The sequence below is a fragment of the Nyctibius grandis genome, chromosome 26 (genome assembly GCF_013368605.1).
Source record: "Nyctibius grandis isolate bNycGra1 chromosome 26, bNycGra1.pri, whole genome shotgun sequence".
Classification (NCBI taxonomy): Eukaryota; Metazoa; Chordata; class Aves; order Nyctibiiformes; family Nyctibiidae; genus Nyctibius; species Nyctibius grandis.
Genome location: NC_090683.1, coordinates 5,883,574 through 5,908,410, shown reverse-complemented (window position 1 = coordinate 5,908,410; position 24,837 = coordinate 5,883,574). Strand labels below are relative to the sequence as shown.

The following is a 24,837-nucleotide window of genomic DNA, read 5'->3' as shown; positions in this document are numbered from 1 at the left end:
CTTTCCGGGTGTATCCGAGCGCCGGACTCGCTCCAGCCCGTGTGCCCCGGCCCCGGTGCCGCCGGGCCCCGGGTGGGCTCCAGGGGGGCCCCGCGCCGCCCCGGCCCCTCTCCTCGCCCTTTAAACGGCGGCCGGTGACGTGTGTAGCAGCCCATTCATAATTCCAAGCGCCTCACTGCCTATTGGCCCGTTCAGAACGGGGCGTGGCTTGGGCGGGTACGTCACGCCAACTGGGCGAGACCATCTCTGGGAAGAGGAGGAGGGAAGGACGCTTTGTTTCCCCTTTCCCTCTCCCTCCGCCCAGCCCTTTCCGTTGTTCCTTCTCTCAGCCCAAGCCGTGCTGCGGTTCTTGCCGTTCCTGCCGCAGGTTGAGGCGGGGAGAGCCAGCGGCCAGCGCCGCGCTCGCACTCCTTAGCACCCGGGGCTCCCCCTCCTCCGAGAGGTCATGGTACCGCCCTCTCCCCACCTCCTCAGCCCGCCGCCATCTTGGCGCCTCCTCAGAGCGGGGCCGGAGCGGGCTCGGCCGGCGGTGGCGGCTCCTCCTCAGCGGTGGAGCGAACCACCGCGGGGGCGGGGTGGGGGGGGGGGGAGCAGGGGGAGGCGGGGACGGAACCACTGAGGCAGCGACGGGGGGAACGGCGAGGGGGAAGCTAACGGGCCGGACCGGACCAACGGGCACGGGCTGACAGGGGCGGGCGGTACCACTGGGGGAGGAGGGGGGCGTGTGCCGGGCCGGGCGGAACCATGCGGAGGCGCTGGTAGGGGGGAGCCCGCGGGAGGGGGTTCGGTCCGGCTCCCGGTGCCGCTGCCGGGCTCCGGGTCCGCCATGGCCTCGAACTGCGCGGGGGGCTCGTCGGCGGGGGGCGTCGGGGCGGCGCTGGGCTCGGCCCTCAGCGCCAGCAAGACCAAGACCAAGAAGAAACACTTCGTGTGCCAGAAGGTGAAGCTGTTCCGGGCCTCGGAGCCGCTGCTCAGCGTCCTCATGTGGGGGGCCAACCACACGGTGAGCGCGGCCCTCAGCGGGCCCTCCCCGCCCCTCAGCCGCGGCCCTGCTCCCCCCGAGTCGGGGCCCTCCGCAGCCCCTCGGGACGGGGCCCTCATCCCCCCCACAGCGGGTCCTTCCCCTCAGGGAGCGGCCTCGCCCCCCCGGATCGGGCCCTTCCCTCCTCTCCCTCAGGCAGGCCCTTCTCCCGCCCCCCTCAGAGCAGGCCCCTCGCCCCCGGGATCAGGCTCTGTCCCCCACACCCACTTTCCCCCTCAATCGCAGCCTTCCCTCCCCCTGGTATTTGTTCCCTAATCCGGGTCCTTCCCTGGCTTCCCACTCCCAAGGCACCCCAGTGTCATCTCCCTGGCCTGGTGGGTGCCCGCCCTCTGAGGAGGGTCTCCGTGGTCCACTTCTTCCCACATCCCTGTCCCTGATGGTGTCTTTCTCCTGGGGTTGGAGCTCCTTCCCCAGAGCATCCCCATCTCCAGGCAGTTTGGGTCCCCCCCGGGTCAGGGTGTCACTCTGACATCCCCATCCTCATGCCTGGGGTGGCGTTAGTGCTAGACACTTCTCCCTGCCAGAGCGTGCCTGCCCCCTCACACCCACCCGTCCGCCTCTGTCCTCTTCCCCAACACTCTTTTTTCCAGGACTGGGGAGGGGGAGCGATGCCAGTTTGGTTTGTGTCCCTTTGTGTAGCGTGCTGTTGCCCTGGCACACCCCCCTCTGGCACCAGAGACCCTGAGGACACTCATTGGACACCCACAGTGCTGTCCCCTGTCACAGCCCCTGGGTTTCTCGCTCGGAGCAGTCCCTATGGCCCCATAATGGTGAGGGGACTCCCATGTGTCATGACCCAGAGGTCCCGTGCGCACAGTGGCAATCTTGTTCCTCAGCTGGCTGTATGAGGAGAATTATGTGTCTCTTCTCCATCCCAAGATCTAAAAGGGTCTTTTGGCCCCATCTGACCAACCTTGTCTCCCTCTGGCTTTAGGCTTCAGCTACCAGAACTCAGGCCACATATGTCCCCCAGACTGTTGGCCTCAGTTTCCCTGCGTAGTGGATGGCACGAGTCTTAGGAGGGAGCTGGGAGAGGGTCCTGGGGACATGTCAGGGAAGGCTTAGCTCTTTGATCCTTCTCCTTTGGAGGTTCCTAAGACCATCTTTATATTTTTCTCTGGAAACTTCTCCCTCGTCCGTGATGGCAGGCACAAATCTCGTACTGGAATTGTTTTGCCATTGCTCTCTGGATGCTGTTCTGGGAGAATATTCAGGGGTCAAAGAATTCAGAAACCTCATCCCTTCCTAAATTAATATGCTTTCAGAGCTCAAGACACCTATTTCTGCAGTGGGTTAACGGATGTTTCCTAGAGATTGAAGGAGCTTTAGGTTTAATTTTTGCAGAAACAAATAACACACACAAAAAATTAGAATTGTATTTCTAGCTAGCGTGGTGATGGAGGGAAAGCTTCCAAATGCAGTTCAACACGGCGCTTTCCGAGTCAAAGGATGTTCCAAGTGCTTGCTGCTCAGAGCCTTGCCCAGGCAGCAGGATAATGAATTTAATCAGGCTTTGATCACTGGTGCTATTAGGAGCCCTGAAGAAATGGAAATAGGTGGGATTCTTCTGAGTTTTGTTTGTGGCCTCTTAGGGACAGTTGTTGCTTGATGGCAATTAGCTTTTTTGTGGGTTTTTTTTGAAGCTGCCTGGGTACGAGGAATCTGGCAACTTTTTTAGGCACTGGTTCAGGACTGTGTAACTTTTGGAGCACTTGGCTGTGAAATATTTAGGCAAAGGGAGGAAGGCAAGCTGGCAGGGCTGTATGAGCACTGAGCTAGTAATGAGATTATATCGGATGCACGTTATGAAGAAATTGCTGCCAGAAAGGAGGACGGTATCCTGAGGGGCTGGGAAGGGGGTTAGAAAATTTTACCTGTGACCTCCTCACCCTTGGACAAGCATCCAGGGTTTCCCAACAAATCCTTGCTGGTGCATTTTCCTCCACCTCTTCTGCCCCCGACCTCAGTCTGCGTTTGGGTGAGCCCTGAGTGCCTCAGAGGGCCGGTGGCTGGTGTGAGCGTGCTGCAGAGCAGGCTGCCAGCTGAGGTGGCTTTGTTTGCTCAGCGCACGAGCAGCTGCTCATCCTGGGCTGCGTTTGGGAGGTGATGTTGGTGCCCTGGTTATGTGGGAAGGGGGATTACTTCTGTGCTTCCAGCAGATGGGTCTGGACAGTTGAGGAATATTTTCAGGAGTGCCTTTGGACTTTGTTAGAAATCTTTTGGGGGGTTGTTGAATGTTTGGCTCCTGAACTGTGGTTTTACAAGGAGGGATGAGTCCCTTGGCTGTGTCTGTGGAGCCCTGCCTTGGGATCCCTGCAGTAGGAGAGGGAGAAAACTGCTATCGGCACAACCCCGAGGCTGTGCCAGGAAGATTCTGTCAAAAATACTTGCATTTGAGATGAACTTTTTCATGGACAAATCAAACAAACAACCATTTTATGCAATCCACCATTTCTGTTGACTGAAGAAATTCCCTTGGGTCCATTAACCGAGTCTGGCAACAGTTCGGCCCTGCCTTGTGTTTAAACAAGCTTGTGAGCAGCTGGTGTGAATACAGGCAGTGATGGGTCTGGAGAGGATCAGGAGCAGCGACGTTAGCACACCAAGAACAGGAACTGATTTCTGCAACACCAGTTCTGAGCATTTCTGTTTAAATAACAAGCTGGGTCTTGGCTGTGCTGGTGGTCCCCAGCCAGCGTTTGAACCGAGTGAGTCGGGATCGGGGTGGGGCTGTGGCTGGCGTAAGCAGGGCCAAACGTGGGTGGTATTAGTCCGACAGCTAAATTTTGAACTAGAAAACCACGGAGGGGAGAACTCGCGCAGATAGGAGAAGACAGTGGAGTCACAGAGGTTCGCCCTCGATTTCTGGGTTTTCCATAAGGCAATGTGAAATTCAGCAAACGTGGAGCTGGTTCCCGGGGAAGCTTTGCTTGCGACTGCAGTTGTCATGGCGTTGGAAGAGGAGATGCAGCTCCTCGGCGTTGGTTGCGTGCGTGTTGCTCCACGCACGTTCTCCACGCCCCGGCTGGACGCGTGTGCATGGGAGCTGGAGGGAAAGTTGTGATGGTTCTGGAAGGGAGAAGCCATCTCGCTCTGAACAGCAAGATGAGCACGGCAGCGTTGTGTGATGCTCTGGAAACCATAGAAACGGTTGTAAGGTGCTGATTGTAGAAGGCACTGGGATCCCAGTGAGTTTGGGGGTTGTTGGGAGAGGTGACTCTTGTTTCTGTTTGTTAAACGAACAGTCGAGTTCGTACGGGCCGCGGCGATGCTTCTCTGGGTGGCAGTTCATCAACTGGAAACGATCCCTGGAGCTCTGTGGGTGTTGGCACGGGCAGGGGGTAGGCATAAACAAATCCCATTTCTGTGGAAATGGGTAGATCTCCTCTGCTGGCTCTGTGGGCCTTGCCTGAGGCAGCCTCCTGCGCTCCAGAGGCTCTGATTGCTGCCCGAAGCACCGGCCCATCTCCCAGGACCTTCAGGAGTGGTGCCAGCCGGTACAAAACACAGCTCGTTAGTATTCAAGTGAAACAGCAAAATGGGGATTTGCAGCGCGCCTCTCCCTTCTCTGCAGTGTTGTTTTGGTGTTGCCATGTTAATTCTAGCCAGAGCAGCATCTGCCACGTATCAAATGTTGAAGTCCTATAAATCGGTACTGGCACAGGGTAAACAGCGTGTATTTGTCCTTCCCGACACTCGCTGTCTGCTGTGGCTCTAATTGACCTCTGGAGAGCACAGCATATGGTGATGGCCATGGTAGCACATGTTAATGATCGAGGCCGATGGCTCTGAACCTTCTTATCCTGAGACCTGTTAAAATAGAGATTCCAGGAGCCCTTTTCCTTCCTGGGTTGTGGAGAGAAAAGGTTTTCTGGGGTAGTTCAGCGAGGAAAATGGGGCTCAGTTGCTGCTCTGCCGCTGACTCGTGTGGCTGTGGGTAGGTCCTTTCACCTTTGCATTCCTCAGCTCTTGTTTGGCCCAAGGGAAGCGACACCTCTGCCTACCTGCGAGCGGACTGGGAGGAGGGGTGCTTTCCAGTGGTCCTGAGGCCATGGTGATGGGATGGGTGACAGCGCAGGGCAGCCTGGCGGGGCAGCAGGGTAGCACGGACGGATTCCTCTGCCTGCGACGCAGCGTCGTGCTGCAGCTCCGTCAGGACACGGGGGTCCATTCCAGCAGGCTTCAAAGTACTTTGTTTGGGAAGAGATGGGTTCACTGGCACTAGGGGATGCATTTTTTTTCCTCCTAAAGCATGCTGGTGTCCCCAGAGCGCTGATAGAAATTATTGACTACAAGATTCATGCTTCCATAGCATTGCATGGGGGGGGTTGTTAGCTTGGATGCTGATTAATCATGCTCTAATTCATGGAAAACTATTTTTTTCTCAAACGATTGCCCAGTTGCGATACTGTGTTAAGCAGCAGTGAAGTTTTGCTGCAGATGTGGGTTTCTCTCCATGCTGATTAAAGTGATTTTGCTATGTGTCTTTTACCTACTTCCCCAGAGTATTATAAAGTTTAACTAATGCTCTCAAAGTACTTTGCGATGCCTGACTGAAAGGCTTTGAGAGGAACAAAGTATTTTTATTTTCCTGAGCAAATTCCTGTTGTAAAGAATCCTAGAGAGCAGGCTCTCACACTCCATCATCTGGATCTTGTTAGTAAACAAATTGCATTTTCCCATCAATTTACTAATGGTAATTGCCACTTTGAGGCTACAGTCAGGTTTTGAAACAAAATTATGCCTGGCCCATTCGTTCTGACAGCTGTCCCTGAATGACACAGAATATTGATGCGTCCTCTATTGAAAAAGGAATTGGCTTTGGTGGGGAAGACAAATTATCAACAGCAGATAAACCCAGAATCGTATTGACTGGTGTTGCTCTAGAATTCGAGTGACCGGGAAATACAAGCTGAACAGCCAGAGGGGAGGTGGAATTTTTCCAGCCCTGTAAGGCCAGGGGTGGCTGGAGGCTTCTCGGCGGCGTAGGCAAAAATGAATTCTGCTGACGGAGGACGAAGGGCCCGGCCGCTCCTGCGGGAGGAAGGGGAGAGCTGCTGGCTGGGGAGGGATGGCGGAGCTGAGCTTGCTCTTCCTCTGGCTGCTGGGCAAGTCGGGGAGGAGGGTGGTGGTTGTGGCTTTGGAGAGATGAGGGTCTTCTCTCCCTCAGCTACGGCTGCTGCCCCAAGCCCTGGTCCCTCCTTGCTGGGGTGACCTCTGGCCACACCGGGCTGCTTGTCTTGCTTGGGAAATTGCTCCTTTGTTCTCACAATATGGTGAAACCAGCAGAGAAATGTGAAGCATCTCTTTCCTAGAGCCCCTGCTGTTGCCTAGTGAAGATGTCAATTGGTTTGGCTAAAATGTGTCTTGGTTTTAAATCCTCTGAGCTCCACTGAGATCCTCCGAGCCTGGTGCATGTCTGAGTCTTTTGTGAGGCTGACAGACGTGTGCCATTCACGCTGTCTCTGGCCTGGGGAGGGGCAGGACCAGTGTCTTATGGCTTTCTGCAAAATGCAGGTGGCAGTGGCGAAATGCGCTTCTTAATGGTGCTTTCAGACAACCTGACAGGAACCAGTCCAGGCTGTGTGTTCTTCCCAGTGGGGGAATAGAAAATTCCTGGCATAAGAGGCCTGTGCAAAAACATGGGCTTATTTTCAAGAGGATTCAAAGGCAGATTAGGTCTAAAAAGCTGGATGACTTACAGAAAACCAGCATCGTGCTGGGTCTGGAGACGGATCTCTGGTCTGAAGAGCTTGTGCTCTAAATTAGCCCTTCTTAACTTTTCCACTTTGGAGACCTCTAAAGCCTTTGTAGCGGAGATGTGGAAATACCCCAGGCACAGACTGCTGCGCAGCGTGGACCTGCTCTTTGCAGGTGTTCTCAAAATAGCCCGTGACCCCTGCGGTGAGGGACCGAGGTGTGTGACTGCGGTGAGGGACCGCGGTGTGTGACTGCGGTGCTGTCTGCTGCTGCACGTCTGCTCTCTGCAGCTGCCTCTTCCACAACAAAGAACCGAGCCCAAGATCTCGCTGTCCATCTTACAGCCAGCACCAGAGACCTCCAAAGCTCCGGGTACAGGCCAGCTTTCTACAGCTGGGTGACATCTCTGTGGGAGATGGGTCAGACCCATGGGAAGGGGCTCCCCAGGAGCCAGGGGTTACTGGGCACCTCACTGCTATGCACCTTGCTGTGACCTTGCCTTCTGTAGCATAAATACACAGAGACACACACTCTGCTATATATAATCTCCTGCTACACGCCTCTCTCTGGGGAGAAGGCGAGAGAGCAAACATGTGCCAGGCGTTAGTCACGTTGCTCTCGGAGGCTGCTCAGATTCCACCACGATAAGCAGAGGAGAGGAGCCCTCCAGAGCGGTGCTGTCCGCTGCTTTCCTTTGGGCAAGGTCTCCTAGGGTTTCACTTGGCACCATGCTGCGGGACCTGGCCTGATAACCCCTAGGAAGGGGCACTGGGTGCTGAGGATTGTACTACAAGAAGGGAGAGTTTGGGATATCCCTTTTCCAAGGCAGCGTGGGGGCTTTTCACTCCTCTCCCTTTGGGATCCTGAGGAAGGTGTCAAGCGTGGGAGTTACTGTGGGAGCAGACAGTGCACATCCCTCTTGCTTAAAAAAACAAAGCAAGCAACAACAAAACAAACCAACCCCCTAACCAAACCCATGTTTGCTTTCAGACTGCTGTCAGGAACAAAGGCCCAGGAGCCATCTGACCAAGAGCTGCCTCGTGTGGTGCAGGCTGTCAGTGCTGGGACTAGAGGTGGCCAGTTCAGTTCTTTGGCAGCGATTCTGGTCCCCAGCACAAATCCCTTCCTTCTCCCCATCTCCTCCAGAGCCGGAATCCCGAAGCATCCAGAAAGCTCTGCTGTACGCAGCTGGAAGGGGGGGAAAGGCTTCTGCAGGGGGGATTTTTTTGGCTGTTGTCAGGCTGTTACATCTTGGGAAGAGTTGGGGGTATCTTTTACACGAGACGAGGTATCCCGGCGTGCCATTTCTGCCAGTCAGGAGACTTGCCACAGGTACAACATTTGCTTTGAGGTTGCTGCTTTGGCAGAAATGAGGACATCCAGAGACGTCTTGACATCTCACTTCACTAACTTCTGTGTCTGAATTTCTGGCAGGGAGGAGACAATCTCCAAATCGTTGTTCCCTCTCAGCCATCAGCACCCTTCCTCCACTCTGGAACAAGCTGATGATAGCTTGTGTGTGCCTTACCCAAGAAGAGGACTGAGAACAGGCGTGTCTAAGGAGCTGTGCTGTCGGGCTTCCCCTCCTGTTAGACAGCAATAATTAGTGGCTGGAGGCAGCGCCTCTTTCTTGATACAGAATTAGCTGTTCTCTCTTCCCCTGCTGCACCCCGAGGGGAAATCACTGCATGGGGCTCTCTGATACAGCTCCCTGCAGCAGCTAGGAGCTGGACACCAGCATCTGGGAAATCCTTTCCTCACCTGCGGTCCTCTTGCCTTTCCTCTCTTCTAGCTGCAGCTCAAGGAGCGGCTCAGTGCAGGACTGAGCCTTTAGCTTAAGCCGGGGGGTGTTGGCCTCCCTGCTCCGTTGTGGTTACAAATGATGGGAGACGTATGACATGATTTATTCATTCATCTGTGCAGCGTTCTCCATACATCCCAAAGCACATTATGGGAGTGCTTAATGCTCCTTGGTGCTGCTATAAAGTAAATACTGGGCAGGGCTTTAAAGAGCATCATCTCTGCTCTTAACGGAGCAGCGGCCAGTTTACTTTCTGCTTATCTGTTGTGTGGGATGAATGTCTCTGAAAATAGTCATCTTTTCTCTTTGCAGTGTGTGTGTGTCTGTCCAGTCTGATGTTTGTTAAATCCGGTCTGGTTTTTTCATTGGCAATGATGGAGAAAGGATGTGAAAAATACGTTACCTCATCAAAGGCTTGCTCATGTAATGAGACAGCTGCCTGCACATCTCCAGAGCTGGGACCTCCTTGATCCTTGCAGAGCTGAACTGTGCCACAGTTCCTGCTGCAGAGTGGCTCCCTCATGCCTCCTTTCATCTCCGCCTCCTCGGAGGAGATGTGGCAGCAGCTATTTGGACGGTATCGTGTGTCCTGTTGCACGCAAGGAGCGGGGAATCCCAGAACTGGAGTCCCTTTCCTTAGGCTGATGGCTCGGACCCTGCTCCCGGTCGGCAGGGGAACGCTGCGTGCTCTCCAAGCGTGCTGGAAGCTGCTTGACCTGCCGCAGGTTTTGTGTTGGGCACAGACCCCAGACCTGACTCCTAGCCAAACCCTGCTCTTGCCAGTGTTTGCTCCTCTCCAGTGTTACCTGCTTGGCACAGTAATTATGGGAATGGAGTTGTAATGAAATTGCTTCCTAAATCCAGCATGTTAATAGCAGTTCAGTTAGATGGGACTTGTGTGATTTCTGTGAAGTCCCTGTGAATGAATGACACTGGGGCCATCCTCAGAAAAGGCAGCTGAGAAACGTGCTGCCTCTTGACCCGCTCTTGAATGCTGGCACGTCCTTGTCAGTGCATGGGCTTGTCTAGAGCAGGGGAGCCAGATATAGTCCAGAGGTGGATATTTTGGGTTTTTTTACTCTTGATGCTTTCACTGCTGGGTGCTGTAGCATGAGCCTGTCTGTACAATAGCAGCTGAACATTCATTCTTCTGCTTCCCTGTATTCCTGTGGCTGCCACTCATGACTAAGGAGCAAAAACAATCTAGTGGAGTGACTCATCCCTTCAGAGAAGGTGGGATAAGAGCAACAAGAGACAGCAAGCATAGAAACAGCATCCACAGGGGAGCTGTGCTGTGCTGCACCAAAGCTACCCAGAGTCTGTGCTGGCTGGCTACGTTGAAGACTTTGGTCATCCGTGATTTGTGACAGTGAGAACTAGTTAAGAAATTGGCTGATGCAACATTTCCTAAATAAAGGCAAAGGTGATTTAAAACATAAAATCTGCTATTTCTTGGTCTGTAGGTTTGTCTCAATTCCAAGCTGTATCTTGGAGGATGAGTGGAAGGTGAACAGATGAAAGAGCCGAGGCTGGCTGGGGGAGTACTCATCACATGATTGAATGAGATGCCTCTGTGGCTTGTAACCACAGTGTTCTCCAGGTTGCTTCATCACAACAAGTTGTTCTGCAAGTCTAATGGGTTGTATTGCTTCAAAAACAGCTTCTGGGGTGTTTGACAGCCCTGTAAGTCCGTTAACAGTAACTGCAGGGTAGTGGAACTTGGGTTTTGAGTCTCCTGTTTCTTTTCTCTTTTAGATCAATGAACTCAGCAATGTTCCCGTCCCTGTCATGTTAATGCCCGATGACTTTAAAGCCTACAGTAAGATTAAGGTGGACAATCATCTATTCAACAAGTAAGTAGGTGTTTCTCAACTTGTTTGTCTCTGTAATTAGAGCTCTTTGCTGTGGGGGAAAGTGGCAGGTTGAAGGCCTTTTGTTTTTTTCGCTGTTGTAATGCCAAGAGGATCTGGTGTGGCTGGACACATGCCCCAAGTCTGTGCCCTGCCCAGACCACTCAGCAGGATGTGGCGAGGGGTCGGTCTGTCACTGAGATGCTGTCTTGTGTTTGGTTTATATCCTTTGAGTGACGAGAAGCCTGGTAAGGGCAGGCTCAGAAGTGGCACCACTACAAAGCTGGTTACACATAGATACTCACTGGACTGGGTCAAAGACAATGTTTTAGAGTTCACAAAGTGTAACTCATCCAAAGCCCAAGGACTGGAGTTTGCTGCACATCTTGGTTATGCACAAAACTGATGCAGGACTCTCTCTTGCCTCTTGCTGTGCCCTGTCTGGGTGTCCTGTCCTGACCAGCAGAACCCGAATCCCAAGGCCATGGAGGAGAGAGCAGGAGTTCGCTCTCCGTGACCTGCTAGGTTCCTTATCTCTTTGAGACTGTTCACAGGAGACAACTGTGAAGCTGTGTTATACCCCTGGCCCTTGGGGTTTGTGTGGAGTTACCCACTTCTCCTTTTCCCAAAAGATCAGTTTTTGGAAGCCCTTTTAAAGCCGTGGTTGTGACCTGTCTCAGAGCTGTGTTCTCCACCCTGTCTGTGTGTGTGCAGGTCTGCAGTGCTCCCTGATTAATGCTTCGTTTTCACTAAGTTTCAGAGGGATCAGCTTTGGGGAGTGGGAGTGCGATTCAAAAGTTTGTCTTCTCTGGCACCTACAATTTGCAGGATCTGCTCTTCCCTCTTCTCCTACATAGATTTTAGTTTCCCACGTATTGGTGCAAAGGATTCTCATTGAGAATGAGCTGACAAAATCTCCCACTGTGTCCAAGCAGGACCATCCTCTCTGCTTCTTCCCACTGGGCAGAATAAGAGGTCTGGTAGGGAGAAGATGCAACATCCCTCAGTGATGGGGAACGTTGGCTGTTGCCCACTGTACTGTGCTCTGGGGAGGGCCCGTTCCCGGCTGGCAAGGCCTGGCAGCAAAGCTCGCTCTGGAATGGTTGGGACTGGTCTGGAACATGCCAGACTGGAGCTGATTCACCTCCTCGCCTTTGCGTTCTGGGTGAGACGGTTTGTCTTGTGTTGACCTTTCTTTCGACGGACGAATGATCTGATCTGCAATCAGACCCCCCCGCTTTCCTCCAGCTTTTCATCTTGAACAGTAACAGTGTGTTGCAGGGGGCAGCTGCGTTACTGAACGGAACAAAGCAACAAAGGAGGGAAGAGAGAAATGATTCTGTCAAATCTGTGCTTGTGACAGAGGAGATTGTTCTGTAAAACAGACATCCTCACCCAAAGAGCCTGTTAGTCACAAGCTGGATCCTGCAAGCGTTTCTGTGAACGGGAGACTTTTGTAGGCATCCAGAGAAACAAGCTACCCTAATGCGGGTAAATACTTGCAGAATTGGGCCCTCGTAGGTAGGAGGGGGCTTGGATATCCTGGGGGGTTAGCAGTGAAGTGGGAGAATAATTGAGTTTGATTTCCCAGGCTGATCATTGCACAAGAATCTCTTTTCTGCTTTGCCCTAGGGAAAACTTGCCAAGTCGCTTTAAATTTAAGGAGTATTGCCCACTGGTGTTCCGAAACCTCCGAGAAAGATTTGGGATTGACGATCAAGACTACCAGGTACCATCTCTTCTCTCCCTGCCCTCCTAACACCTTTCCCTAGGACAAAATAACCAAGCTGGCAGAGAAACTACGGTATCAGCATTCTTGTGTGGTCGGTTTTTATGGGCTTATGGTCACGGTTTGAATGGTTTTACCATAACCCTAAGGGCCCCCAGCAATGGACTGGATCTTGCAGTGCCAGGCACTGGGCAAGTGCAGAATGAAAAGATGGTCCCTGGTCCAAAGCACTTACAGTCTAGGCATGAAATAAGAGGCAGCAGATGGTTGCAGACAGGCGAGAGCTCAAGGATAACAATGATCTAGTGCAGAACATCTGCAAGGAAAATGAGTCTGTCGTTTTTACAGATTCGGGTGCTGCTTTACCCAAGTGCATGTGCCAAGCGTTGGTGCTGTTGAATTGGGTTTATCACGGTGGCTGCTGCTGTGGGATGTGTCCCCTAGGCCAGAGGCTCACGCTTGCCTTGGAGGGGAGAGACATTTTCTTGTATTAATACTGCTGGGCTTAAATCCAGTAAAAGAGAGATGTTGCAACTCTTGCTGCTACAGCAGGGCCACCCTTCCACACACAGCTCTGTCTTACGCACGTAGGAGATGTGTAGTAGCAGGCTGCTTAGAGACCTCTGAAGTGTGGGAAAAGCCAGTGCAGAAAAAGAGAGTGGCTTTGATAGCTGCATGGCCTTTAGCAGGCTGAGGGTTAGGTAATTAAACCCGGTATCTTTGGCCCTCGGCTGCAGTTGATAAAGGCTGGCAATGCGCCAGCACTGACTGGTCGAGGGCTTCATCTAAAATATTCACTGGAATCTGCCAGCCCAGAGAGGCACGTCAGCGCTGGAGCGGTGGGTGAGTGGTGTGAGCTGGATTTAGCTCAGTTAATGTTTTCTGCTTTCTGTTCTAGCTGGTTTTCTTACTCCAGCTGCATGGCTTATTGCACTGGTTAGACACTGGATCCGCTTCATCCAGTTTCTGGTCTCGTGTGGTAGGAAGCAAGGAGCAGATCTGTAGCACCTGCATCCCCTCCTCTGCCCCTTGTCCCCAGACCAAGGCGGGAGCACGTTGGCCCCTCTGTGAGAAGGGCTGACCTCTGAGGATACTGGTGTCGGTGTTTGGGGCTTTTTGCTTCTTCGTGTAGCTATGTCTGACCACTTAGTGCCATGGTCTAGTTGACACAGTGATGGTAGGTCCAAGGTTGGACTCGATAATCCCAGAGGTCTCTTCCAACCTAGTTGATTCTGTGATTCTGTCTCAGTTGTCTCCCTCCCGGCTGCCAGAGCCCAGCCCACTCTGCTGCCTGCTCTCAGGCATGCTGGGCACTCTGAGGGTGTTTGCTCAAAGTGAGACACGTTTTTTGAGCAGAACTGACAGTCATCTTTCCTTTTCTTCTGCAAGGGGACAGCCGTCTCCAGGAGGAATAGTAAATGCTGGCTGCTGCCTCGTGGCTGCCTGTCGCAGCTCTGGTCTGGGGGACGGAGCCAGAGCTGAGCCCAGCGTGAGGAGGCAGGTGGCATTCGTTGTGCCTGTGTGTGCTCAGTGCCTTGTCATTACCTGCGAGCCGTGAGCTGCGCACACAGGTCTCTCCTGCTCGTGATGGAAGATCTCTTATTTCCAGGACACGGCTACTCAGTCCATGCTTTCCTTGAGCACATGCCTGTTAGATTATTAATTTTGGTTTTCCCCTCCTCCTGTTCTCTAGGCAGCGAGGGCGTTTTGCCAGGAGAAGCGGTACCATTGCCTCCCGCTCTGTTGACAGCAGTTCATGCCAGGCTGTGTACGGCTCTTGAGGAGACTGCGTGGCCAGCAATACCCTGCCCTGGGGCTGGCTGTACCAGGGAGTTACTTTGCGTGCTGGCTTCCTCCATACCCTTCAATGTACTTGCACGCAGTGAAGTCATTAGCTCCTCATTATTTTTTCTCCTGGTCCATCCACTATAGTATATTTTAGACATTTTTTCTTTTAAGAAATCAGAACCATGGGAAGTAACTTACATAGAAGCACCCACAATCTTGTTGGTTCTCAATACCTAGTTTATCATTTACGCTTTACCTGTTGCTCTGAAGGATTACTTCTCCATCTCTCTGGTAGAGCAGTTTGACTCTTTAAAAGTGTCCAGCTAGAACAGAAAGCAGAAAACATTCATTGAGCTAAATTCAGGTGGGAAAAATGTGATGGCTTGCGTGGGAATTGAGCCAGGATGCTAAATATAACGCCCAATCTGTGGAAGAGGTGGGAGTGACAGGAAGGGAACGAAGTAAACCTAAGGGCTGGCAATTTGGTAATGTCCATATGTGGTCACGATTTCTGCTTCCCATCTCCTCTAGAAGAAAAACTCTGTGGTTTTGAGGTGAGGGGTGATTAAACTGTGTAGCACAGACTCATTTGCAAATGTCAGCAAGAACCAAGGGGGTTTTTTTGTTTGCCTTTATTTTTCTGACCGTTTCTAAAGCCGTTGGCAGGAGTAGAGTTTTTCCCCTGCTTCATTAAATTTTTAAAAGCTTTAAATGCTTCATTCTGAAAGGAAACCTCTCGGCTCACTTGCAGCGTGACATGGTAAATCCCTCTTTCGCAGCAGGCTCTGCCTGCCTGCGTGTCTGCATCTGCAGAAGAGCAGGCTCCCTCTGCTGTCTGCTCTTCAGAGAGCTGAGGGAAGGAGAGAACAGCGTGACTAGAAGCTAAAAAAATACATCGTGAACGCATTGTCCAGCCCTGAGATCCTCAAAGACACATCTGCCTTGGGCTAAAGACCTCTATCCAGATGTCAGTACCACTGTGTTTCAGAGCACAACTCTCAACTCTCCCCATCTGCTTGCACCACTGGCAGGGAAATGCTGGTGAGAGCCTATACTGTTGTTTGTCAAAATGGCTTCTGAACAGACACTGGTGACTGGGCTGGTGGAGGTGGAAGGCAGTTGCTGAGACTGGTGACAAGCAGGAGGCTGGTGAACTGCTTGGGTTAGTCTGGAAGGTGCAAAGAACAGTGACTCTAACAGTGGGATGAGGCTCAGAGCAAGTCCCCCGACCTGGGCAGAGGCATCAGAGCAAAGAGCTCCTGTTGTGGCTCAGGGAACACGGTACATACTTGCTCTGCAGTTTGCTTGGGATTTTCCAGTTGTGCTGCAAGTATGAAAAGAAGCTGCAATGTTTCATTGCTAAGGGTGGAGAGAAGGGATATAAAGACAGATGCTGCTGGTTGTCGGAAGAACAACCAAGCTATTTATACTCACAGTCCTTTTTGTCCAATTGTAAGAATAGCAGAGGCTGAGGGTGGCTTTTGGTTTCAGGATGACCTGTAAAGAATTCCCAAACAATGAGACTTTTGCCAGTTTAGGCTGCTTTTTGATGGAAAAGAAGGCAGGCTGTTTCATTCCTTTTGTTCTCTTTTTTTCTTTGAATGTTGAAAATATCCTGACTGTTCTTAGATTTCCAGGAGGAAATGCTAAGAAGTCTTGGCCTGGGTATACTGCCTTCTTGACCCATTAATAAAAAACATCTTAAGAAATGCGTGCCAGGTGTTGGAGTGAAACACGTAAACAAATAGAAGGCCCAGACAAAAGCTCTAAACTCCATGTCCCGACTTTTAAACAATTGGGTTAACCTCAGAAGTGCTGAACACTCAAGGGTGCTTCCTTGTTAACGGTCACGACTGGAGTGTGTTTGCAAGTGTGCTCTGAAGCTTGGCCAGGACACTGTCACAGGCTCCACGAAGGTGGAGCATGAAGTCACAGAATCACAGAATCAATCGGGTTGGAAGAGCCCTCTGGGATCATCGAGTCCAACCATTGCCCTGACACCACCATGTCAACTAGACCAGGGCACTAAGTGCCGTCTCCAGTCTTTTCTTAAACACCTCCAGAGATGGTGACTCCACCACCTCCCTGGGCAGCCCCTTCCAATGGCTAATGACCCTTGCTGAGAAGAAATGCTTCCTAATGTCCAACCTGAACAGTTGCTGGGATGTTTGTTGTTCCGGAGCCAGGTTGTGGAGCTGGCCCTGGTCACCCACGTCTCATCTGCTTTTCAAGACTGCTCTTCTTTCTTCTCTGGGGAGGTGGCAGCTTCTGCCTCTCCTCCCCACTTTTTTGTTCTGGTTCCCTCAGAACTCGGTGACACGAAGCGCCCCAGTGAACAGCGACAGCCAGGGCCGATGTGGGGCCCGGTTCCTAACCACCTACGACAGGAGGTTTGTCATTAAGGCGGTGTCGAGCGAGGATGTAGCAGAGATGCACAACATCTTAAAGAAGTACCATCAGGTACGGTGAGTCTGGAACCCTGGGAGGGGAGGTTGCAAACACCTTGGGCAGCATCTTGTGGTTGCTGGGGAACTGGAGCTTGGATTCATAGTGTGCGACCTGGCAGAGTTTGCAAATAGTTTTTACAAAGGAGAACAGTTTTCTTTAGCATCTGAGAGCCAGTTATGGCACCGCTGCCTGCTTCTTCGCAGTGCTGAGGCCCTTCACAGCTCACCCCGTTCCTTACATCAATGAATTATGGATTGTTGGTACCTGAGATCTGTAAACATGCTCCTAATTAAATCCTTTGAATCAGACTTTCCAGAGAGGGGATGGTTACATGCAGCAGGGAAGGGGGGGCAAAGTGGGACAGCTGGAAATGTTCTACCCTGGTTGATGTTATCTGCCAGTTCATCTGCTCTTTACTTTCAGATATACTCACCCAACCACCAGAAATGAAGTTAGCCACTGCCACCAACAGACTTGCCCTGCTGAGGCTGGGTGACAGACATGCACACCTAGCCTGTTACAGCAGGCTGGACATGCACACGCAGCGGGATGCTCTGTCTCAGCTCAGGGCTGGAAGATTCTTACAATGCCCTAACTTGCTTTTCTTGAGACCCTAGGAGCCATTTGCAAGCCTCCTTTCCTTTCACATCAGTGTCAGAGGGCTGGAACTGGAGGCTTTGCTGTCAGCTTCTTGCTGAGCTTGTGTTCTGACAGAGATTGGTTTTGTGTGACAGTACTGTCTTTCTCTGCCCTTCCCTTCCCTGCTCTCCTCCAGTTCATAGTGGAGTGTCACGGGAACACGCTTCTGCCCCAGTTCCTTGGCATGTACCGACTCACCGTGGATGGAGTGGAAACCTACATGGTGGTTACCAGAAATGTATTTAGTCACAGGCTGACTGTGCACCGGAAATATGACCTGAAGGTGAGTGTTTGGAGGGCAGTCACGGAGCTGAGAGCTCCTTTTCCAGGAGGGTGGGAGCTGGTCTTTGCAACACCTACTTGACAAGGTCCTGGGCTTTGTTTTTTGTTCATGGGATTAGGTTTTGGGGGCTCTGGGTGGGGCTTTACTTGAGGGTCAAATGTTGTTCCATTCCCCCATCCCAAGTGGCCTACACTACACCAGGGAGATCTGTAAGTCTATCTCAGGCATCAAAAAGGGGCTGAGCACTGACTTTAAAAATACTTTCATTATTTTTCTGCATGGAGGAATTAAATGGTGGCAATGAATTATTTGGGCATACAACACATAGTACAGCAATGCTCTTTTCTCTCTTCTTTTATCAGGGCTCAACAGTATCCAGGGAAGCAAGCGACAAAGAGAAGGTATGGACTGTTCCTGGCCAGCCTTTGCTTCCTCCTGGTGGTTGGAAGCAGATGGGATCCAACTGAGTTCCCTTTTCAGTGTACCAGCCCTCCCCCAAGAAGCAGGGCTTTGGAGAATTTGACACAGGCTTTTTGTTGCAGGCCAAGGATTTACCAACGTTCAAGGACAACGACTTCTTGAATGAGGGTCAGAAGCTGCACGTTGGAGAAGAGAGTAAAAAGAACTTCCTTGAAAAGCTGAAGCGGGACGTGGAGGTAGAGTTTCCTGGGGGACAGCTTTTGCTCTGTCTTCCATAACTGCATCCTCACTGTGGCCTCTGGCTCAAGGGGTGCAGCAGTGACTGAAAAGCAAGTCACTCCTGGATCAGTCAAGCAAATACAGTCAGGGTCATGGTGATGGCAGTGGGCATATGAGCTCATGTGTAGATTCTCTGGAGTCTAATAAGGGTTTAGCTCTCACTACAGCCCTTTCTTAGGGAGATACTGGCAGGGTAGGACTGAGGATTTCTGATCCCACATGGATGCTGTTGTTCTCACTCATCTCTTTCTCCCAGTTTTTAGCTCAGCTGAAGATTATGGACTACAGCTTGCTGGTTGGGATCCACGATGTTGACCGAGCAGAGCAGGAAGAGATGGAAGTGGAGGATCGGGCAGAGGATGAGGAGTGTGAGAACGATGGTCTTGGAGGCAACCCCATTTCCTCCTACGGCACACCCCCTGACAGCCCTGGCAATCTCCTCAACTACCCTCGCTTCTTTGGGCCTGGAGAGTTCGATCCTTCTGTTGACGTCTACGCCATGAAAAGCCATGAAAGTGAGTATCATGGAAGGTCTGGAGGGCAGAGGAGGTGTCCTGTGTTCTGGCTGGGCTAAATGGAGTGGGAGAACTGTCCACTGAGGGACAGAGACCCTGTCAGGTGTCTCTCCTTTGCTGTCCGTTGTTGTGGATGGGTGTGAGTTGGAATGGGTAGAAGTGATGCTTGGAGAGTAGTGGCATATTTGAAGAGCGTGTGGGCCTCTGGTGTTCTGTTTCCAGTTGTTCTTCTCTGCCCTCCTGCAGCCTCCAGCTGCCTTGCTTTCTCTGCTAGTTGCATCAAAACAGATCTGCCAAATATTTCTTAAGGAGGGGGGGGTGCAGCTGGGCCTTGCTCACAGCTCAGGGTGTGCTAGCAACTCTCTTGCCTTGCTAGGTGCCCCCAAGAAGGAAGTGTACTTCATGGCCATTATAGACATTCTTACGCCATATGATGCGAAGAAGAAAGCTGCACATGCTGCCAAAACAGTGAAACATGGGGTAAGCAGCCTGACACCCGCAGGGAGGATGGGCTTTGGGGCTTCTGCTTTGCCTGCATGCCTGTGTGTGTGTGTGTGATGTCTCCTGACACTGATTTTCCTTCGGAAATTCCCTGCTCATCCCATGCCCAAGAACAGCTCTTCCCTCACTTACTGGCTCCTCAGACTGTCTCGGAAGGGCTTTGCCTCTGGTTGGTTGGAGATGATTTGCATTTACGTCCAGTTTAGGAGGTGCTCGATTTCCCTGGTGTGGCACCAGCAGCCTCAGAGCAGGAATGGACTGGCTGCAGGGAGATCTACTACCCTGCCCCCTTCCTGGGGCCAGTCCTGTTCCCTGGCAGCAATCCTGAACTTCCCAAAAGGGCTTGAAGGGACAGGGAGTTTTTCATGCTCCTTCCAAATCTCCTCTAAACCATGAGGGAACAAATCCAATGCTTTGACTCAATGGTCTGCAGAAGATCCAGCTATGGAGCTACAGTCAGTTTCCTTGGGGATCTCTCTAGACCTCTCTGGATGTTGTTTTTCCCTAGAACTGGCAAGTTGTTATGGGTCTTTCCCAGCAGAGATGGGCTGTGCTGACATGATCGCTCCATGCTGTCCTCCCTCCTCCCCCCTTTGCCTTGCTGCAGGGTCTGCCCTTCGAGGAGGGTGTTGTGACTTGTCTCTCCTCTCTGCCTTGCAGGCTGGGGCAGAGATCTCCACCGTGAACCCAGAGCAGTACTCTAAACGCTTCAATGAATTTATCTCCAATATCCTGACATAGTCATCTTCAGCCTTCAGCAAGAAATGAAGAGAAGAGGGGCTACTTCCAAACAGAGAACGCAGCCTGTGACACTAAAACAGACACTGTAGCAGCACGTGGGGTGTGCATGTGTGTGCGTGTGTGTGTGTGTGCAAGAGTGAGTGGGTGGCACTGTGTGACTTAAGAGAAAACTAATTCTAGGTGCACCCTCCAACAGTCCACTTGACCCAGGTGGAAAAGTGGGTTTTTATGTTACAGAAGTGCCCAGACATAGATTTGAGGGCTTTTTAAAACAAGAAAAGTGCATTGTTTCAGCACTGCTCTTTCTAATGACATTTTCTCCTCTCTGATCAAGAGAATCCCATAGGGATATGATATGTGGCACTGTATAAAAGGGGTTGCTCTAGATCACGTTCAGTGGGAGTGAAGCAGTGCCTGATTCCACAAACTACTACTTTTTTTTTATTGGACTGTCTTTACCAGAAAGACATACAAGCCCTTTTATTTCCCTCTTGGTAGGAATTGGAAGGAAAACAGCTCACCATTTCAAGGACAGAAATATTACTCTGCTAAGGAGGAGTTGCTGAACTTTAGGTAAATTCAGACTGGGACACTTTATATTTTTGGTTAATTTAAGTAACAAAACTTTGTAACTGCACTTGATCTACAAGAAAGACGAGGGAAATGAACATCTACCAAAGATGATCGCTTAAAAAGGTGTAACTCCTAGAACCTAAAAAAAAAAACCAGTATGAGAAGTAGTAGAGGCATTGAACAACCTCAGATAATAACGTGCTCAGACCCATTGTGCTTTAAATTGGCCAGCTATGAAGATTTCATAAAAGAGAAAAGAAAAAAGACATTTTGTACCTGTAGGTATGGGATAGTATTTGACTATCTGGACCGTTTCCCTGTCGCACCTCGGTCAGGAATTGCGTGTCTCTTAGATTACAGCTTCACATCGCAGTTCTGCCAGTGTTAATCTAGCTAATGTTCAGTCTTCCTTACTTGCCCGATCTGCAACAGGTACTTGAATTTGTTTCCTGACAGAGGTTCTTTGGTTAGTTGGTTTATTTTTTAAATGGCAATGTGACTAGCACACAAAGGAATTGGACTCACTACCAGTGGGGAGTGCTGGGAGCTGTGACTGTGGAGCAAGTTCCACTGCTCAAGAGGACTCAGGACTTGAGCTGGGATTGTTTTTACTCTTCTCTGCTCCATACCCCTCTCTAGAGCGACAGTCAAGGAGTGGAAATGTTTGAACACTTGGCGCCAGATTATTTTCCCCCCCGTAAGGAATTGGAACTGATTTGCGTGACTGAATAACGTCCTGTTTTGTCTCCAGAACGCTTGTAATATTTTTCACAGCCAAGCTTGTCAGACTTGCTTTGGGTTTTGTTAGCTCTGCTGCACAACAGTTACAGATCTTTTGGTTCTTTTTTTAAATTTCTCTTTTTCTTTCTAAGCAGGATTTAGTGTTTCGAACAAACCTCTTGCAGTTGAAATATGTTGCTTATCTGCCTTGAAACTGTTTTCACATATGCCTTTGTTTCGGGAATAAGCTGTTTCGAATGTCTGTCCTGTGCTGTAACGCGTGCTACAGTTTGCTGTGTGGAATTTGGTCCTTTGGAGAGAGAACTGGTGCTCATCACATCCTGGTAATTGCCCTAGACTAACGCTAGCTCTGGTCTGGATTCTGAATGTGGGCTTGGGGTTTTTTTTTTTAACGTTCATACCCACATTCGTGATGTGAATCCCACAGGTCTCAACGTTGAAGGGGACAAAAGGGGGCTAAAGTTTCAGCCCATAAGAGTGCACTGTAAATAGAGTCTTTAAGAAATCAAAAATTAATATTAGGGGGGTCATAATGGGATATGAATCTTTTTATTCATTCATGGGTCATTCCCTTTGACATGGGACAAATTTCTTCTGCCACTGTAGTCCCTATTCTGCGTGATGTGGAGGCTAACGCGCCGTTGTCTGGGAGGCTGAAGAGTCTCATGTCTTAAGGTGTGTAGCTGGAAAAGCCACAAAACAAATGCAGCTATGAGAATACTTTAAAAAAGGGAGGACTTAGAAGGTATCATCAGCTTAGTTTTGTGGGCATTATATTTGTTGCTTTTCTCTTAAACAATAAGCACTTAAGTTTACTGTCAACTAGAAATTAAATACCAATCACTTTTTATTCTTGACAGTTTTAAAAATCTGCATTGAATCTGCAGCTTTGGCCTGGTAAGTTTGCCATTCTCCTTTGGGGAAACTAGCTTGTACCTTTTAAACTGTTTATCTTTAAATCATGTATTAAAAAAAAATGAGAAAAAGGGGGGAGGAAGAGAGAAGGAAATTAGTGAACTGCAGACATCCTGCACTGGGACACTACAAAACAACCAACCCAAAGAAGGTAGAAGGATGAAGCTTGCATAGCTGGGAGCAACAGTCTCATTCACTGAATTTCGTAAACAGGAATGAAATTAAAATGCAATTAGTTCCTGCAGCAATCTTTACAGAAGTCATGATACTAAGGGCTTAAGAGCAGTTAACTGTTATTTTCTTGTTCCACTCCAAACAAACTCCTGCTAGAATTAAATTGGCTGTCTCTGGCTCAAGTTATATGAAATGCCCCATAAACTCTATTCACTTTAGCACTTCCCCAATTCTGCCACTTCTGTCAAGTTGCCATACTGTGTGTATTAAAGTAATTAAATGCAATTTTCTCACTTAATGATGTATTACCCAGGTATGTAACTTTGTTTAACAGAAGCATTTTGTATATTGTTTACATTTTGAGAGGTAGCATTACGTTAAAAATGCTAATTTTTGTTTCTAGACAGTATTTTTATTACCAGAATAAGAAGTGAAGCTGCAAATATTTGATTTGTTTTTAAAAGGGACTTTTTCTTTTGTTTTTTTTTTGTTGTTTTGTTTTGGGTTTTTTTTTAATCTGTTTTAGGTCACTTTTTTAACTCAAGTATTTAAAAGGAAAACCCAGCCCTTTCAATTCTGGTTTTACAACTGCTTGTGCTAGTTTGTTGTCTGTTTCTGGTGTGAATTTAGTTCTAGTTTGCTGAATGTAGATATTTCTGTCTGTAGCATGTACCCTGCGGAACACTTTACACTGAAGTGCATTTGACTGAAAACCACCCTCGGCTGAAAGAGTTGCAGTAGGTAGGCAGATCGCTCAGATCCTGGTCAGAGTGCAGGATTTTTCAGGAAATTGCAGTGCAATTCTTTGGTCAACTGGAGTTTCAAAAAGGAAAAAAACCTCAGCGTGCAGTGGCTGTCTCCAGTGCCCGAAGGCAGGGTGAGTTTGTGTGAGAAGCGAGCTGCAGGGTCTCTATTCCTGCCTGTGCTGAGGGTCTCTCTCTTTCTGAACACGGGCCTAATCTGTCAAAATTCAAGCACTAAAAACTGCTTTGAACCTAGAACTTACATCTTCCCCATTGAGATAGCTCCTACAGCGTAAGTAAGAGTGGGAGAGGGAAGGCAGAGTGCGGAGTCACAGTTTGGGTGCTGTCCTGCTCCAATAGTGCAATAAAAAACACTCGAGAACACGTTGGGTCACCCTTTGATAGGACCCACGTGTTCTGGAGGTACCAGGCAGCACCCACCCTTTGTGCCAGCTTTGGTGTTGGCGCTAGGAGGAGGGTCTGGTACTTGCTCTATGTAAGAAAAATGTCAGCAGTAGTTCACTTCTCACAGCAAGGAGCGGTGGGATTCTTCCCTCTGGTCTTGTACACGCCTCTGATTGACCTGGTTTTAATTATAAAAGCTGTGATCATGAAATTCATCACAGGGAGAACTTCTGGGGTAGTAGGTGACTCCAGATTTCCTGCCTAAATGAGGCTGCACTCCCACATCGGAGAATCCTAGTTTTCATTTGGATTAACGTAGTCAGCAAGAACACCAAAACGCGTCAGTTGTCTTTTCTGGGAGGAAACTCCTGCTTTCCCCTCCAGAGCACTGCCGCAGTGGGGATGTCAGCTGGGGACTCACCTCTTAGCCCGAGAAAGGCACAGAGCAAGGTTGTGTTGTAGTTAGGGGCTGTTTGTTAGGGCTGTGTCTCAGCCACGATGGACGGACGCCTCCCAGTCCTGTGACTACTACGCAGTCTGTATAGATACCTTCCTCCAAGCTACACAGAGGTCCAAGCGTTGAACCTCGAGGTGGTACAAACCTTTCAGAAGTCAGCGTGTGTGTCCTACACTTGGTTTGCAACACTGCGTAACCGATCTGAGACAGATCGTCCTTAAAACATCTCCAGAACCAAACCAGCCATCCTCTCCCCATCTGTCTTAACGCCCCGTTTCAGGTTTGCCCGTCGACTTCCCCTACTCTGCAGAGCCATTCTCCAGTATCCGTATTAGCCACTACTGATTTCCTCGCTCTTTGAAAAGAATTCTTGTGTAATAGCGATGGCAAAGCTCGGGGAACCAACTGCTGGTCATCCGTCATTTTTAGTGGGTTTGGTTTTCACCACTCAGAAGTTGTGCTGGTCTTTGTGTAGCTGCACAATGCAGCTGGATTGAGTTGTGTCAAGCGAGCGTATTACACACAGGTCACAAGGGTGGGCAGGGCTAATCAGTGCAACTGAAAAAAATGTGAATAAATTAAGTTTAATCTAAAACTGAAAAAAAAAAAAAGCATTCTAGGTTTTTTCACTGCTGTTTTTTAAATAGGAATTTTAAGTCCTCTGTGCTTGTCTGTTTGCTAGGAGCAGTTTGAGACACTGTTACTGTTTTGAAATGCATGCATGTTACAAGATGAGTCTCCAACCAGAGAAAAATAAAATTAAAACTTTGTGTACATCTGTTCCTTACTGCTGTCCTCTTTAAAGTGCTCTAATGATCAACTGTTACTCCATGAGGTACGTGGTCGTTTTAAGTCCTAGATTAACCACAACCAGAAAAGTCTTTTTATATGTGCCTGTAAAATGGGGGGTTTAAGTAAGAACTGATTTTACCAAGTACAAGGTCCTGGATATGAGAACAAATTAAATTTGACAGGAAAAGTTAATGCTGCCATACTGTCTGAAGGAGATGCTGCTGACTCCTGGGGTGCAGCTGAAGCTCGGTCCCTCACCCCTGTGGGTGTACTCTGAGGGGGATTAGTGTAGGTGGCTCAG

General features: G+C 50.0%; 1 protein-coding gene across 2 annotated transcripts; it reads left to right on the top strand.

Moving 5' to 3' along the window:
- Positions 1-777: 777 nt before the first annotated feature.
- PIP4K2B (phosphatidylinositol-5-phosphate 4-kinase type 2 beta) lies at positions 778-24,518 on the top strand. Of its 2 annotated transcripts, XR_011049768.1 has the most exons (11): positions 778-1,003; positions 10,299-10,396; positions 12,026-12,122; positions 16,218-16,370; positions 17,134-17,280; positions 17,643-17,681; positions 17,823-17,936; positions 18,236-18,494; positions 18,871-18,974; positions 19,656-21,947; positions 22,806-24,518. XR_011049768.1 is itself a non-coding variant. In XM_068418581.1 (10 exons), exons 1-10 carry the CDS (start codon positions 827-829, stop codon positions 19,734-19,736), a joined length of 1,269 nt encoding a protein of 422 aa, XP_068274682.1. In that variant the 5' UTR covers positions 778-826; the 3' UTR covers positions 19,737-24,518. The 2 variants fall into 2 exon arrangements, 1 of the variants encoding a protein (XP_068274682.1); XM_068418581.1 differs by having other exon boundaries at positions 19,656-24,518.
- The last annotated feature ends 319 nt before the right edge of the window (positions 24,519-24,837 follow it).